This window comes from Salvelinus alpinus, chromosome 2 (genome assembly GCF_045679555.1).
Source record: "Salvelinus alpinus chromosome 2, SLU_Salpinus.1, whole genome shotgun sequence".
NCBI classification, from domain to species: Eukaryota; Metazoa; Chordata; class Actinopteri; order Salmoniformes; family Salmonidae; genus Salvelinus; species Salvelinus alpinus.
This window is the reverse complement of record NC_092087.1, coordinates 88,066,189-88,084,492: the sequence shown is the minus strand read 5'-3', so window position 1 is coordinate 88,084,492 and position 18,304 is coordinate 88,066,189. Positions and strand designations below refer to the sequence as shown.

Genomic DNA, 18,304 nt, shown 5'->3' with positions numbered 1-18,304 from the left:
TAAATAAGCATAAATATGGGTTGTATTTACAATGGTGTTTGTTCTTCACTGGTTGACCTTTTCTTGTGGTAACAGGTCACAAATCTTGCTGCTGTGATGGCACACTGTGTATCTCCAAGGGGTCTGAAAGGGGAGGGCAGTCTACATTATCCGTCAACTCACTTCTCACCATCTGGACACGGAATGGGTAGTTGAGGAGAAGGTGTGAGTCATGGCGGAGAGGCTGTCACCTTCCTCTTGGGTGTGACAACCATCATTTAGGTTAAGAGGCCACGCCCACGAGGTTGAAAACAAATACACAACCAGAGGAAATGTCCGGCTTCTGAATAAACAAACGGAGGGTCTGTCCTGGCGATCAATTACGAAATAAACGTTCTAAAGGTGTTAACTTCCTAATGTGAGGACCAATCATAGCCTAATCCAGGCAAACCAGTACGAAAATATCGCGCCACGAAATATTAATTATAGGCGTATAACGTTTGTCACTTGTTGCCATGTTGCCATCCTAAATATGTTTTTATTTTATTTATTTAACCTTTATTTAACTAGGTAATGCAGTTAAGAACAAATTCTTATTTACAACGACGGCCTGGCAAAAGGCCTCCTGCGGGGACGGGGCTGGGATTAAAAATACAAAAATAAATATAGGACAAAACACACATCACGACAAGAGAGACGACACTACATAAATAGAGACCGAAGGCAACAACATAACAAGATCAAAGGGAACAACCTGGGGCCTGTTGCACAAAACTAGGATAAGGGATTAAGCCAGGATATCTTGGTGATCCTGGCTCAATTGATCCGTAATCCGGTTGCACTAAAGATGGATAGGGGGCAGGAGGATATGTTATGGTATAAATTACCATGGAGATTTATTCTGTGGAGCTAGCCTGCTCCAGACCAGGCTAAATTCCAGGATCTATTTAATCTCATCCCTAATGTCAGTCAGCAGTCACCACAAATGGAAACCAATAGTTATTTCACTGCTCACTATACATTGTTATCACATATAACTAGACCCACTGTTATTATTTAAACGTTTGTGATCATTAATTTCAATGATTTTGGATAAAAAATGATTTTTAGATGTTGCTATCATTAGATAATTTACAGTTTCCCATAGACTATAAGGCTATATATAAAATGATAGAATATTAGGGCCACAGAGGGGAAAAAAACACAAGTCATAATATTGTAACCAGTTGTTTTAAAGGAGGACAGTTGTTAAAATGACAGATGTGGGGCATTTTGTGAAATTGTACTTCAGTATGGTTTCATAAACAAAGACATGCTGATGTGCCAGAATATTAAGTATCACATTGTCATAAGTATCAAAACTGTAAAAACAATATGTAGCTTTTCTGCAGAAAGAACCAGCCTCATAAATTTATGACTTTATCCTTTTTCTTCAGTGTGGCCCTAGTACTCTGTCATATAAACAAATACACATTCCATATGAATATAAAAACACAATGTGTAACATTATGTTCCTTTATTGAATAAGGACAAAACAAAGCAGGTAAACCATCAGCTCCTTTCGAAACTGAAGTCACAGTGACTCTACAAGATGGAAAGCACAGAATCCAAGCATATTATACAAAATGATACATACACATTCAAAGGTCTGTATATAACACACCCTGCATGTCTGCACACTAAAATAAATGCAGGACAAATCCATACACATCAACTGAACAGACAAATGAATGGATGCAGTAGCCTCCCTGCAGCCTTGTATTACACACAGTATACCGCACAAACATCATAAGAGGCCAAATTCGTCAAAAAACGAACCCAAAAAAACCCAAATTCCTCTGCCACCGCAGGACATATTTAACCAAAATTGAAAGCACACATACTAACTAAAATAATTCAACACATATTGGTCCCTCAGCAGCCGACCACTGTCGTCATCAGGGAAGATTGCCGGATTGTCCCAGTCCATGGCTGGTGGCACTCTGGGGGCCCTCTCCTTCCTCAGGCAGGCCACATTGTGGAGGACAGCACAAGCCACAGTAATATCACATGCCCTAACAGGGCTGACCCTTAATTTGTGAAGGCAGTGAAAGCGTGCCTTCAGGAGGCCAAAGGTCATTTCAACTCTGGCCCTGGTCCTGGCATGGGCATGGTTGTAGGCCTGCTGTGCTTCCTGGGGGTCTGTGAAAGGTGTCAGGAGAAAAGGCTGGCAGCCATACCCCCTGTCTCCCAGCAACACACCAGAGAATTCACCTGTCAACACAAAATCTCATCATTACTACCTCATAAACACAGTGATATTCTTGACACAGCCATGATGGTTATAAATAGGGGTTGTGTGGCTTACCTTGTGATAGGCACTGATAGATTTCAGAGGCCCGAAAGATTCTGGAGTCATGGACTGAGCCAGGCCATTTTGCCACAACATTGCTGATCACACAGTCAGCATTGCAGACCATCTGAAATCATAAGATGAGGAATATTACACCAATCAATGCACATCACTGGCAATGCAGAGTGTTCGTCAATGGACAATATCAAAAAGTTATGTTCACCTGAACATTAATGCTGTGAAAGGATTTCCTATTCACAAAATCGGCCTCATGGGCACCTGAGGGGGCTTTTATCCTTATGTGTGTGCAGTCCACTGCACCAATGACATTGGGGAAACCTGTCACACAAAGTAATGAGTATCCTACTATGTGTTAACAGTTGTCCTGTAATTTGTAGATCCTCTTACCTGCAATCCTATAGAACTCCTCTTTGATGTCACAGAGTCTTCTGTGGCCAGGGAAGGAGATGAAGACATCTGCTAATGCTTTGATAGCCAGACACACACTCCTTATTGTGCGGCAAATTGTGGCCTTGTTCAGCTGTTCTGCATCCCCCACTGAGTACAGGAAGGCTCCACTAGCAAAAAAGCGCAAGGCCACACAAACCATTTGCTCCACACTCAGTGCATGGCTCCGTGCAGTGCGGTGCTTAATCCTGGGACCCAGTAGTCTGCATAGATACCTGATGCCATCTGCAGAAAATCTGTATCTTTCATATAGATGGTCATCAGGGAAGGCCAGTGGGTCCAACCGGTCCCTGAAGACCCTTTCTCGCCTGAAGGCTCTCCTCAGCACAAGTGCTTCTTCATCCACCACATCTCGCACGAATGGGCATGCCATTGTCAGAGCAGAAAGGAACACACAATTTTGGGCCTTCATATAGGCTAGTGGCCACACCTGGTGCTGGGGGGGTGGGCAAAAGAGGGCGATGCCTTATAACGATGACTTGGTTGTACTGATTGCTGGGAAAATAAAAAAAAACTTAGAAAGATGCCACCGTCCTGTGTGCTCACAATAAGAGCTCATATGTCATGGCTCACTTGACTTTACGAGAATATACCTAATTTTTATTTTGAGCTGTGTCATCTTCTTGGAGCTGGGGGAGGAAAGAAAAATAATGATTAATACATTTGTGTTACAGTTAGCATACAGTGTACATTGAAGGCATATCTCACCTCCCTCTCAAGTTTTTTTTATTTCAAGGTCCAGTTTCCTAATTGTCCTCTTTTTTATTTCGGACTCCAGTGCAAGATTTTCCATCTTTTTCTTCTTGTACTGAATGTCTATGTCTGCCAGTTCTATTTGGCGCCGGAGGTGGTTGCCATACAACTTTCTGATAGCTTGTGAGCTCTGTGAACACAATACAATTAGCGCAGCTGGAATTTGGCAGGATGTGGTGTCCTTTTATTAATACGCACTATGTTGCCAGGCTGGTTTTCCCACTGTATAGCATCTGGGTCCTGTAAAAGAAATTAGATTTTTTGATTTTGATGAGGACTCCTCACCATTGTAGAGTAAATAGTACTTTCACAGTCTTAACATGATACCTCATGCCTTCTGGAATCCAGAGAGATGGTCTCCTCCTCATCATCGTCTCCATCATGTGCTGTTGCTGCTGCACTGGGGCCTTCACCCTATCACATTTAATCGGATTCATATTGAAGCTAGTAGACAAGACATGCCAGGCCTACAGTATGCCTTTGATGGAGTACTCACTGGATCAGCATCGTCTGGTGCTTGTGCTGGTGGCTCTAACAGGAACACAGTGCTGCCAGACACTGCAAGGCAATAGGTAAACCAAAGTCAGACAGTCCAAATTGATTCAATATGAATGTGGTTGTATCCCATGTAGAGATGGAAGGACATACCTTGAATGAAGCGGGTGGCATCTTGGGAGGAACCTATGCTCGTCTCTTTCCCCCCAGGGATCCCCTCTAAGACGGGCCTGCCTTTATTTAGCTCCAAGGCCATGTCCTCTGCTGGGGTAAGGTCAGCCTTTGGTGACCCACCACCCGTGCCTTGTCTGTGGGTATTCTTTTTCACTGCTAAAACAGTACAGACAATGTGTGAGCAGGCACCTTCTGGGTACAATATATGCTTGTGCTTTGTTAAATATTAGTCAGGGACCATACCATTCTGCAGAATGTTCTTGTATTTGATTTTGACCTGCTGCCATGTCCGTTTTGGCCCGTTCATGTTTAATCTACACACACACACACACACACACACACACACACACACACACACACATTTAATGGAGTCACACTGCAAAAAATTACTTGGTATTTTTGTCTTGTTTTCAGTAAAAATATCAAAAAATTTATCATAGCTTTATACAGTGTGATGGAGTTACTTTACACAATTTCACTCATATCTGCAGTGCATTTCAATTAAAAATTTAACCGTTTCATAATTACAGTACAACTGCATTTTTGGAGATGTGAATTAAATATTTGAATTGTAATTGTGATGTTTCAGCGGAGCGGTGAGTGTGTAATTGTGCACTACTTACGCATTCAGGCGGTCTGCAATACTTTGCCACGCTTTTTCTCTTTGCTTTATCACTGATGCGGTGTTGCCTTTCTTCTTAATTATATCTTTTACCTCCTCATATGCCTCCATGAGGATTTGTGCTTCCGACGGGGAAAAGTACGCGGCTCTAGTTGCCATGGTAAATCAGTTAATCTGTGATCTGTGGCGGGGTCTATTTGAGTGAGCCGTGAGCGCGCACCTATCCAGGATTGGTTTCACCTGGCTTAATGAATCCGTGTCTGCTCATCCTGGCTTGGTCTTTGTGCAACCAATTAAGCCTGGACGCACATGTTTTGGCTTCATTGAGCTCAGCTGAGTCATTTATCCCGGATGTCTTAATTCTACTTTTGTGCAACAGGCCCCTGGACATGAGGGGGCGTGCCGTGTGAGTGTTATTGGTATTACTATCCTTTTTGGGACCAATCCGGACAATTGGGGACATTTCGCCAGTCCCCACAAGAAAATGGATATTTCAGGTTTAGGGGTTAAGGATATATTAAGGGTGAGGGGTTAGGGAAAATAGAATTTTGAATGGGAATCATTTGTTTGGTCCCCACAAGGATAGTAAAACAAAGGTGTATGTGTGTGAAACTCACGCCCCTCAAAGCACCAGCCCACGGTAACGATTGGTTTGGGGGAAAGAAAAGGGGGAAACGTTTGAATAAAACCCCTCTGGTGCCTGCCTGGTAGTATGAACGTAACTTCGACCAGGACAGCAGCAGCAAGTGATGCCATCTGTGTTATCAGCGCTGGGGAAAACCGTTGAAAACCGTTTGATATCTCAAGAAATAGAAGGGGGATGCAAACACTTTTTTGGTGAATCAATAAAATGAGCCTGATTTGTATTTTTATCCGCATTTTTACATGATACGAGTGACTTCAAAGTTGTTTTCTTTTTCTTAATATAGCCTATATTTTTATTTGAATTACATATTTTTTTTACCCTAATGGATGTGATTGAATGCGAATGGCGCACCACACTGAAACCTGATTTAAATGTTTTACAAGTTCTAGCTTGGAGTCATTTTGGAGTCGTCTGACAGCCCACACCAAGCTCTGGGACCGCTGGAACACCTGATTCTTCTGTCGATAACACACTGATGCCAAGTGGAACTCTTTCTCTCTCTGTTTACATTTTACTCTCTTTGGCAATTCATCCACTGCAACTTTTTCATTTAGCTCACCAGACCAGACGCACTCTTGTTTAGTTTTTACCCCAAGGAACTATTAAGTCGTTTTCCCCCCTCCCTCTTAAGGTTTTTGAAATGACGAGCCAAAGTACTGAGATAAGTAGGCCTATAGGGACTCTGGCGTTGCTGCGTTCCGCTTTGTTGTTGGGTCTTCTTCACATTGGTGCACCAGAGGCGAGGAAGCTACGGGGCAGCCGCGCGCAACACCGGAGAGCCTCAGCCATGCCGTCCCCAATGTTAACGTACAGGGACCGGGTAGTAGAGGGGACCGGAGCCAGTGAGAGCTTCCCGTTAGACTTCACCGCCGTCGAGGGGAACATGGACAACTTTATGACCCAAATTAAAAACCTGGCGCAGTCGCTGTACCCGTGCTCGGCGCAGAAGCTGGACCAGGACATGAGGCTGCACTTCTTGGACAATTCCTCTGCGACGTGTAACGATGGATCCCCAGCTGGGTAAGTGGAAGACTTTAAAGTTCGACGTTTAAATTCTGAATTGGGCTGAATTAAAGTCACCCTAAACTTCACTTTTCAACTTTTCACAAGTAGTCTAAACTCACATGACAATCACATACTTTTGTTGCACGTATTGACTTTGACACATCTTTCCAGTTGTCTATCAAACTCTCAATGGCTGAATGAAAGCCAGTCCATCTATCACCACCACAACAACTTTTCCTGCCCTTCATGTCAATCCGGATGTTGATAAAATGGGAAAAAAATGATAAGATCAGAGGACTGGCGCTCTCTGAGATCTATGTCGGAGCTCGAGAGGGAGCCCGGACCGCGAGATCAGATGCCTCTCATCAATGGAACGTTTGACAAAATGAATTTTGCGGAAGGAGAGCACGCGAGGCCACAGTGAAAACAATGCCTTTCATGTACAGCAGGCGTTGGTTGGTTGGTTATGTAGTGCCGTTTATTTGCGTCACAGGTCTAGGATCAGCTTATGCTCTCCAAACCCATATAACCTCAACCGTTTGAAGGGAAAACGCAAGACTGACTTCGGATCAGAGTCTATAGGGACAAATCTCATCCTCTTGTAGGCTACTATCCTTGTTGCCTTTGGCTTTATCCAAATGGCTTTCTAGGCCGTGCGTCATGATATTGCGCATTTGGAGAGAGACGTGAAATTGAGGAGGGGACGCTATATTAGAACGGAATGTAGCGACGCTAATGGATGATTGTGATGAAAGAAGGTGTGAAAGTAAAAACATTCCACAAAGCCGAAGCCCTGTTGTCCTCTCAGATCCACTTCCAGCCGCGACAGGTGCCCTGCATGAATGCGCCATGACAGTTATAGGTTGATAGTGACCAATAGAACAAACATGGGCCGATTTCTTCACGGGAAGAAAATAGGGGTTATCCTCAGTGTGAAATACCAATGTTTTGGTCAAATAACTGTGATAATTGACTTTGGGAAGTAGTGCTTTGAAATCCTTATGTTGTTTCACACCATGGTTGCCAGGTGTTGAGAGAGAAAGACTGCCTTTTGCCAGTTACATTTTTGTCTTCTCCAGTGTGAGAACAAGCTCACAAGTCAACTGAAGGTTGAAGAATAGAATAGACCCTAATTACACAGTTTGCTATTCATCTTTAAGATGACTATTCCATTATGAATAAACCAGAGAGAACCAGAAAGAGAGCGAGATTCAGTTGACTCATCACAACGGAACCTCTCGTGATCCCACTCCATCCCAAGTAAAGACCTCAGACCCACATCACTTTACATAGAGAGGGAGAGAGAGAACGAGAGAGGGAGAGAATCAGCACACCAGAGTGTCTCCGCTCTCCATCGACGTGACTGTGTGTGTCAGCAACATCCCAAACCACAAGAGACCTCTCAATAGACCCTGACTTGCGGTGCGCGAGGCCATGCAGGGCCAGGCAGACAGGCTCTGGGCGCGCGAGGCCATGCAGGGCCAGGCAGACAGGCTCTGGGCACGCCTTCTCTATCTGACAACCAGCAGAGAAAATTACAACCGTCGCTTATCCCTCCAACCACAAATTGCTGATTTCTCACGACGGATCCAACCCTCTCTCAACCACACGGTCTGCCTCGAGAGTTACTGCAGAGATCCAACCCTCTCTCAACCACACGGTCTGCCTCGAGAGTTACTGCAGAGATCCAACCCTCTCTCAACCACACAGTCTGCCTCGAGAGTTACTGCAGAGATCCAACCCTCTCTCAACCACACAGTCTGCCTCGAGAGTTACTGCAGAGATCCAACCCTCTCTCAACCACACGGTCTGCCTCGAGAGTTACTGCAGAGATCCAACCCTCTCTCAACCACACAGTCTGCCTCGAGAGTTACTGCAGAGATCCAACCCTCTCCCAACCACACAGTCTGCCTCGAGAGTTACTGCAGAGATCCAACCCTCTCTCAACCACACGGTCTGCCTCGAGAGTTACTGCAGAGATCCAACCCTCTCTCAACCACACGGTCTGCCTCGAGAGTTACTGCAGAGATCCAACCCTCTCTCAACCACACAGTCTGCCTCGAGAGTTACTGCAGAGATCCAACCCTCTCTCAACCACACAGTCTGCCTCGAGAGTTACTGCAGAGATCCAACCCTCTCTCAACCACACGGTCTGCCTCGAGAGTTACTGCAGAGATCCAACCCTCTCTCAACCACACAGTCTGCCTCGAGAGTTACTGCAGAGATCCAACCCTCTCCCAACCACACAGTCTGCCTCGAGAGTTACTGCAGAGATCCAACCCTCTCTCAACCACACGGTCTGCCTCGAGAGTTACTGCAGAGATCCAACCCTCTCTCAACCACACAGTCTGCCTCGAGAGTTACTGCAGAGATCCAACCCTCTCTCAACCACACAGTCTGCCTCGAGAGTTACTGCAGAGATCCAACCCTCTCTCAACCACACAGTCTGCCTCGAGAGTTACTGCAGAGATCCAACCCTCTCTCAACCACACGGTCTGCCTCGAGAGTTACTGCAGAGATCCAACCCTCTCTCAAGCACACAGTCTGCCTCGAGAGTTACTGCAGAGATCCAACCCTCTCTCAACCACACAGTCTGCCTCGAGAGTTACTGCAGAGATCCAACCCTCTCTCAACCACACAGTCTGCCTCGAGAGTTACTGCAGAGATCCAACCCTCTCTCAACCACACGGTCTGCCTCGAGAGTTACTGCAGAGATCCAACCCTCTCTCAAGCACACGGTCTGCCTCGAGAGTTACTGCAGAGATCCAACCCTCTCTCAAGCACACGGTCTGCCTCGAGAGTTACTGCAGAGATCCAACCCTCTCTCAACCACACAGTCTGCCTCGAGAGTTACTGCAGAGATCCAACCCTCTCTCAACCACACAGTCTGCCTCGAGAGTTACTGCAGAGATCCAACCCTCTCTCAACCACACAGTCTGCCTCGAGAGTTACTGCAGAGATCCAACCCTCTCTCAAGCACACGGTCTGCCTCGAGAGTTACTGCAGAGATCCAACCCTCTCTCAAGCACACGGTCTGCCTCGAGAGTTACTGCAGAGATCCAACCCTCTCTCAAGCACACGGTCTGCCTCGAGAGTTACTGCAGAGATCCAACCCTCTCTCAACCACACAGTCTGCCTCGAGAGTTACTGCAGAGATCCAACCCTCTCTCAACCACACGGTCTGCCTCGAGAGTTACTGCAGAGATCCAACCCTCTCTCAAGCACACGGTCTGCCTCGAGAGTTACTGCAGAGATACAACCCTCTCTCAACCACACAGTCTGCCTCGAGAGTTACTGCAGAGATCCAACCCTCTCAAGCACACAGTCTGCCTCGAGAGTTACTGCAGAGATCCAACCCTCTCTCAACCACACAGTCTGCCTCGAGAGTTACTGCAGAGATCCAACCCTCTCTCAACCACACAGTCTGCCTCGAGAGTTACTGCAGAGATCCATCCAGCACGTTGTGGGCGATGAAACAACCAATATCCATTCATTGTCAATGCAGGAAGTGAAGCGGGTGGGGGACCATTGGGTAATGCGAAAATGGGCGAGGGACGTGAACAGGGCGGGACCTAAATTGGAATAAACTGAACTTTATCCAAAATACTCCACAACATTGCATCTTGACCAATCGAACCTCACTATAACTTCCAGCCCGGACTGGATTAGCTGTTGATACCTAGCCGTAGCTAGCGTGCTTGCTAACACCCACACGAGGGCGAAGCTAGCGTGGCTATCTTTATAGTGGATCACTGCCGTTAAGGCTACACTTCTCCTGCTGCCATTGGCATGTGTGTGTAAAAACCCATACAGTGTGAGGGGGGGGGGAGTACTTTTCCACAGCCACGGGGAGTTATTAAGAACAATGTGTCTGAGGATGTGAGGAATTTACTCTCCCTGTGTTTCTTAATTACAAATGAAGCTTCTGACGTTGATTTGTTTGAACTACTTGAACCCAACCTGGCGCCCCCTCTACTCTTTCCCACTTCATTTTTAAATGTTCAATCTGGCAACCCAAAGTTAAAAGTCACATTTTTATATATAAGACTTCATTTTCTCTTAGTCTCTGTCTGTCTGTCTGTCTGTCTGTCTGTCTGTCTGTCTGTCTGTCTGTCTGTCTGTCTGTCTCTTGCTCTCTTTCAATTCAAGGGCTTTATTGGCATGGGAAACATATGTTAACATTGCCAAAGCAAGTGAAATAGATAATAAACAAAATTGAAATCAACAATAAAAATGAACAGTAAACATTACACTCACAGAAGTTCCAAAAGAATAAAGACATTTCAAATGTCGTATGTGTTGTATCGATGCGAAAATAGTTAAAATCTCTCTGTCTGTCTGTGTGTCTCTCTCTCTCTGTCGGTGTCTCTGAGCTCTCTCTCTCTCTTTCTCTGTCTGTCAGTGTCTCTCTGTCTCTCTCCATTCTCCTTTCCAGCAGCTGTCCAGTAGAGACACAGTTAATCCTCTTTAACCTAAAACACCTGGCACATCTCTCACTAATGGAGATGGATAGCTGCAGAACAGGAGCAGGAGTTTGTGTGTGAACTGTTCCTGCCGTCACCTGCCTGTTCATAACAGCACCTGCCTGTTCATAACAGCACCTGCCTGTTCATAACAGCACCTGCCTGTTCCTGCCATCACCTGCCTGTTCATGCCATCACCTGCCTGTTCATAACAGCACATGAGTGTGTGTGTGTTTCACACAACCTCACACATGCAGCCCAAAGACGTGTCCCTTGTTTATGTGTGTGTCTGTGTGTCTGCCAGGCCGGACCACTAGTGATCAGTCTGACTGAGTGTAGTGTAACTCTCCTGTGGTGAGGACTTTCTACACACATTACACTAATCCAATCATTCATATAATGGCCCTGGGTTCCTTTCATATAGGCATCCAAACAGGCCCCTGTTGAAAGGCTGTTTTAGGCACCTGAATGGGCTCTGTCTGTCTGGCTGTTTTAGGCACCTGAATGGGCTCTGTCTGTCTGTCTGTCTGTTTTAGGCATCTGAATGGGCTCTGTCTGTCTGGCTGTTTTAGGCATCTGAATGGGCTCTGTCTGTCTGGCTGTTTTAGGCATCTGAATGGGCTCTGTCTGTCTGTCTGTTTTAGGCATCTGAATGGGCTCTGTCTGTCTGGCTGTTTTAGGCATCTGAATGGGCTCTGTCTGGCTGTTTTAGGCATCTGAATGGGCTCTGTCTGTCTGGCTGTTTTAGGCACCTGAATGGGCTCTGTCTGTCTGGCTGTTTTAGGCACCTGAATGGGCTCTGTCTGTCTGTCTGTTTTAGGCATCTGAATGAGCTCTGTCTGTCTGGCTGGGTGTTTTAGGCATCTGAATGGGCTCTGTCTGTCTGTCTGTTTTAGGCATCTGAATGAGCTCTGTCTGTCTGTCTGGCTGTTTTAGGCATCTGAATGGGCTCTGTCTGTCTGTCTGGCTGTTTTAGGCATCTGAATGGGCTCTGTCTGTCTGGGTGTTTTAGGCACCTGAATGGGCTCTGTCTGTCTGGCTGTTTTAGGCACCTGAATGGGCTCTGTCTGTCTGTCTGTTTTAGGCACCTGAATGGGCTCTGTCTGTCTGGCTGTTTTAGGCATCTGAATGGGCTCTGTCTGTCTGGCTGTTTTAGGCATCTGAATGGGCTCTGTGAGCTGTGAGTTTTAGCTGGAAACCAGAGCTAAATGTTTCAAGTTTAGTTCAAAGCAGAAGCCTAAAGGACCGCACACCTTCTGGAGCGGTCTATAACACAAACCCAACCAACTGTTCTGGAGCGGTCTATAACACAAACCCAACCAACTGTTCTGGAGCGGGTCTATAACACAAACCCAACCAACTGTTCTGGAGCGGGTCTATAACACAAACCCAACCAACTGTTCTGGAGCGGGTCTATAACACAAACCCAACCAACTGTTCTGGAGCGGGTCTATAACACAAACCCAACCAACTGTTCTGGAGCGGTCTATAACACAAACCCAACCAACTGTTCTGGAGCGGGTCTATAACACAAACCCAACCAACTGTTCTGGAGCGGTCTATAACACAAACCCAACCAACTGTTTTGGAGCGGGTCTATAACACAAACCCAACCAACTGTTCTGGAGCGGTCTATAACACAAACCCAACCAACTGTTCTGGAGCGGGTCTATAACACAAACCCAACCAACTGTTCTGGAGCGGGTCTATAACACAAACCCAACCAACTGTTCTGGAGCGGTCTATAACACAAACCCAACCCACTGTTCTGGAGCGGTCTATAACACAAACCCAACCAACTGTTCTGGAGCGGGTCTATAACACAAACCCAACCAACTGTTCTGGAGCGGTCTATAACACAAACCCAACCAACTGTTCTGGAGCGGGTCTATAACACAAACCCCACCAACTGTTCTGGAGCGGGTCTATAACACAAACCCAACCAACTGTTCTGGAGCGGTCTATAACACAAACCCAACCAACTGTTCTGGAGCGGTCTATAACACAAACCCAACCAACTGTTCTGGAGCGGGTCTATAACACAAACCCAACCAACTGTTCTGGAGCGGTCTATAACACAAACCCAACCAACTGTTCTGGAGCGGGTCTATAACACAAACCCAACCAACTGTTCTGGAGCGGGTCTATAACACAAACCCAACCAACTGTTCTGGAGCGGGTCTATAACACAAACCCAACCAACTGTTCTGGAGCGGTCTATAACACAAACCCAACCAACTGTTCTGGAGCGGTCTATAACACAAACCCAACCAACTGTTCTGGAGCGGGTCTATATCACAAACCCAACCAACTGTTCTGGAGCGGGTCTATAACACAAACCCAACCAACTGTTCTGGAGCGGTCTATAACACAAACCCAACCAATTGTTCTGGAGCGGTCTATAACACAAACCCAACCAACTGTGTGTGTGTGTGAATGTAGAGGCTCAGAAATACATACTCTGTGTGTGTATGTGTGTGTGTGTGTGTGTCGGGGTCTGCCAACACTGCTTTTTTCCACCCAGTCCAATAAACATTTTTTCCCCAATTGACACTGAACTATGTGATTCTGTCAGATGGCCCACTTTGAAGAAGAAAAGGGGGGGAAACACACACACACACACACACACACACACACACACACACACACTTGTAAAACAGTTTGTTTTTGTATTGTCCTGTATAGGTACTACATCAGGGAATCTAAAGGCAGCAGGAGGTGGCTGATATTCCTGGAGGGTGAGTTGAGAGGTTTAAGACTTCCAAACTCTGCTATTTGTCTGCTGTATTTGTCAATCCAAGGCACGTTACAGGGCAGAGCACTGTACAGCCAACAATGTGCCTCTTAAAGGTAATGTACGTTTTCAGTTGACAATCACTGTGTTTATCGTGAATGTGAGCTGCACAAACGGCAGGGAAATGACCTTTAAGAGGTGCAGTCGGCTGACCAGTGCGCTGCTCTACAACCGGCCTTGGATTGAATCCTGGCCCTAGTGCCATGTTGATATCTGTTGTTGTTGTCTGTGTAGGTGGATGGTGCTATGTTGATATCTGTTGTTGTTGTCTGTGTAGGTGGATGGTGCTGTATGTAATGTTGTTGGTCTGTGTAGGTGGATGGTGCTGTATGTAATGTTGGTCTGTGTAGGTGGATGGTGCTATGTTGATATCTGTTGTTGTTGTCTGTGGATGGTGCTGTATGTAATGTTGTTGGTCTGTGTAGGTGGATGGTGCTGTATGTAATGTTGGTGGTCTTTGTAGGTGGATGGTGCTGTATATAATGTTGTTGGTCTGTGTAGGTGGATGGTGCTGTATGTAATGTTGTTGGTCTGTGTAGGTGGATGGTGCTGTATGTAATGTTGTTGGTCTGTGTAGGTGGATGGTGCTGTATGTAATGTTGTTGGTCTGTGTAGGTGGATGGTGCTGTATGTAATGTTGTTGGTCTGTGTAGGTGGATGGTGCTGTTTGTAATGTTGTTGGTCTGTGTAGGTGGATGGTGCTGTATGTAATGTTGTTGGTCTGTGTAGGTGGATGGTGCTGTATATAATGTTGTTGGTCTGTGTAGGTGGATGGTGCTGTATGTAATGTTGTTGGTCTGTGTAGGTGGATGGTGCTGTATATAATGTTGTTGGTCTGTGTAGGTGGATGGTGCTGTATGTAATGTTGTTGGTCTGTGTAGGTGGATGGTACTGTATGTAATGTGGTTGGTCTGTGTAGGTGGATGGTGCTGTATGTAATGTTGTTGGTCTGTGTAGGTGGATGGTGCTGTATGTAATGTTGTTGGTCTGTGTAGGTGGATGGTGCTGTATGTAATGTTGTTGGTCTGTGTAGGTGGATGGTGCTGTATGTAATGTTGTTGGTCTGTGTAGGTGGATGGTGCTGTATGTAATGTTGTTGGTCTGTGTAGGTGGATGGTGCTGTATGTAATGTTGTTGGTCTGTGTAGGTGGATGGTGCTGTATGTAATGTTGTTGGTCTGTGTAGGTGGATGGTGCTGTATGTAATGTTAGTTGGTCTGTGTAGGTGGATGGTGCTGTATGTAATGTTATTGGTCTGTGTAGGTGGATGGTACTGTATGTAATGTTGTTGGTCTGTGTAGGTGGATGGTGCTGTATGTAATGTTGTTGGTCTGTGTAGGTGGATGGTGCTGTATGTAATGTTGTTGGTCTGTGTAGGTGGATGGTACTGTATGTAATGTTGTTGTTCTGTGTAGGTGGATGGTGCTGTATGTAATGTTGTTTGTCTGTGTAGGTGGATGGTGCTGTATGTAATGTTGTTGGTCTGTGTAGGTGGATGGTGCTGTATGTAATGTTGTTGGTCTGTGTAGGTGGATGGTCTGTGTAGGTGGATGGTGCTGTATGTAATGTTGTTGGTCTGTGTAGGTGGATGGTGCTGTATGTAATGTTGTTGGTCTGTGTAGGTGGATGGTGCTGTATGTAATGTTGTTGGTCTGTGTAGGTGGATGGTGCTGTATGTAATGTTGTTGGTCTGTGTAGGTGGATGGTGCTGTATGTAATGTTGTTGGTATGTGTAGGTGGATGGTGCTGTATGTCATGTTGTTGGTCTGTGTAGGTGGATGGTGCTGTATGTCATGTTGTTGGTCTGTGTAGGTGGATGGTGCTGTATGTAATGTTTGTTGGTCTGTGTAGGTGGATGGTGCTGTATGTAATGTTGTTGGTCTGTGTAGGTGGATGGTGCTGTATGTAATGTTGTTGGTCTGTGTAGGTGGATGGTGCTGTATGTAATGTTGTTGGTCTGTGTAGGTGGATGGTGCTGTATGTAATGTTGTTGGTCTGTGTAGGTGGATTGTGCTGTATGTAATGTTGTTGGTCTGTGTAGGTGGATTGTGCTGTATGTAATGTTGTTGGTCTGTGTAGGTGGATGGTGCTGTATGTAATGTTGTTGGTCTGTGTAGGTGGATGGTGCTGTATGTAATGTTGTTGGTCTGTGTAGGTGGATGGTGCTGTATGTAATGTTGTTGGTCTGTGTAGGTGGATGGTGCTGTATGTAATGTTGTTGGTCTGTGTAGGTGGATGGTGCTGTATGTAATGTTGTTGGTCTGTGTAGGTGGATGGTACTGTATGTCATGTTGTTGGTCTGTGTAGGTGGATGGTGCTGTATGTAATGTTAGTTGGTCTGTGTAGGTGGATGGTACTGTATGTAATGTTGTTGGTCTGTGTAGGTGGATGGTGCTGTATGTAATGTTATTGGTCTGTGTAGGTGGATGGTACTGTATGTAATGTTGTTGGTCTGTGTAGGTGGATGGTGCTTTTTATAATGTTAGTTGTTCTGTGTAGGTGGATGGTGCTGTATGTAATGTTATTGGTCTGTGGATGGTGCTGTATGTAATGTTGTTGGTCTGTGTAGGTGGATGGTGCTGTATGTAATGTTGTTGGTCTGTGTAGGTGGATGGTGCTGTATGTAATGTTGTTGGTCTGTGTCGGTGGATGGTGCTGTATGTAATGTTGTTGGTCTGTGTAGGTGGATGGTGCTGTATGTAATGTTGTTGGTCTGTGTAGGTGGATGGTGCTGTTTGTAATGTTGTTGGTCTGTGTAGGTGGATGGTGCTGTATGTAATGTTGTTGGTCTGTGTAGGTGGATGGTGCTGTATGTAATGTTGTTGGTCTGTGTAGGTGGATGGTGCTGTATGTAATGTTGTTGGTCTGTGTAGGTGGATGGTGCTGTATATAATGTTGTTGGTCTGTGTAGGTGGATGGTGCTGTATGTAATGTTGTTGGTCTGTGTTGGTGGATGGTACTGTATGTAATGTGGTTGGTCTGTGTAGGTGGATGGTGCTGTATGTAATGTGGTTGGTCTGTGTAGGTGGATGGTGCTGTATGTAATGTTGTTGGTCTGTGTAGGTGGATGGTGCTGTATGTAATGTTGTTGGTCTGTGTAGGTGGATGGTGCTGTATGTAATGTTGTTGGTCTGTGTAGGTGGATGGTGCTGTATGTAATGTTGTTGGTCTGTGTAGGTGGATGGTGCTGTATGTAATGTTGTTGGTCTGTGTAGGTGGATGGTGCTGTATGTAATGTTGTTGGTCTGTGTAGGTGGATGGTGCTGTATGTAATGTTGTTGGTCTGTGTAGGTGGATGGTGCTGTATGTAATGTTAGTTGGTCTGTGTAGGTGGATGGTGCTGTATGTAATGTTATTGGTCTGTGTAGGTGGATGGTACTGTATGTAATGTTGTTGGTCTGTGTAGGTGGATGGTGCTGTATGTAATGTTGTTGGTCTGTGTAGGTGGATGGTGCTGTATGTAATGTTGTTGGTCTGTGTAGGTGGATGGTACTGTATGTAATGTTGTTGGTCTGTGTAGGTGGATGGTGCTGTATGTAATGTTGTTTGTCTGTGTAGGTGGATGGTGCTGTATGTAATGTTGTTGGTCTGTGTAGGTGGATGGTGCTGTATGTAATGTTGTTGGTCTGTGTAGGTGGATGGTCTGTGTAGGTGGATGGTGCTGTATGTAATGTTGTTGGTCTGTGTAGGTGGATGGTGCTGTATGTAATGTTGTTGGTCTGTGTAGGTGGATGGTGCTGTATGTAATGTTGTTGGTCTGTGTAGGTGGATGGTGCTGTATGTAATGTTGTTGGTCTGTGTAGGTGGATGGTGCTGTATGTAATGTTGTTGGTATGTGTAGGTGGATGGTGCTGTATGTCATGTTGTTGGTCTGTGTAGGTGGATGGTGCTGTATGTCATGTTGTTGGTCTGTGTAGGTGGATGGTGCTGTATGTCATGTTGTTGGTCTGTGTAGGTGGATGGTGCTGTATGTAATGTTTGTTGGTCTGTGTAGGTGGATGGTGCTGTATGTAATGTTGTTGGTCTGTGTAGGTGGATGGTGCTGTATGTAATGTTGTTGGTCTGTGTAGGTGGATGGTGCTGTATGTAATGTTGTTGGTCTGTGTAGGTGGATGGTGCTGTATGTAATGTTGTTGGTCTGTGTAGGTGGATTGTGCTGTATGTAATGTTGTTGGTCTGTGTAGGTGGATTGTGCTGTATGTAATGTTGTTGGTCTGTGTAGGTGGATGGTGCTGTATGTAATGTTGTTGGTCTGTGTAGGTGGATGGTGCTGTATGTAATGTTGTTGGTCTGTGTAGGTGGATGGTGCCCGTATGTAATGTTGTTGGTCTGTGTAGGTGGATGGTGCTGTATGTCATGTTGTTGGTCTGTGTAGGTGGATGGTGCTGTATGTAATGTTAGTTGGTCTGTGTAGGTGGATGGTACTGTATGTAATGTTGTTGGTCTGTGTAGGTGGATGGTGCTGTATGTAATGTTATTGGTCTGTGTAGGTGGATGGTACTGTATGTAATGTTGTTGGTCTGTGTAGGTGGATGGTGCTTTTTATAATGTTAGTTGTTCTGTGTAGGTGGATG

At 45.6% G+C, this 18,304-nt stretch overlaps 1 protein-coding gene across 1 annotated transcript in view; it reads left to right on the top strand.

The window, feature by feature from the left end:
* The first annotated feature begins 5,324 nt into the window (after nt 1-5,324).
* The window catches only part of notum1b (notum, palmitoleoyl-protein carboxylesterase b), a 28,390-nt gene continuing 15,410 nt past the window's right edge, over nt 5,325-18,304 (top strand). Inside the window, exons 1-2 of the mRNA XM_071389723.1 lie at nt 5,325-6,489; nt 13,623-13,675. Of these exons, the coding sequence (XP_071245824.1) occupies nt 6,110-6,489; nt 13,623-13,675 (433 nt within the window). The 5' untranslated portion in view covers nt 5,325-6,109. The remainder of the gene's footprint in view (nt 6,490-13,622; nt 13,676-18,304) is intronic.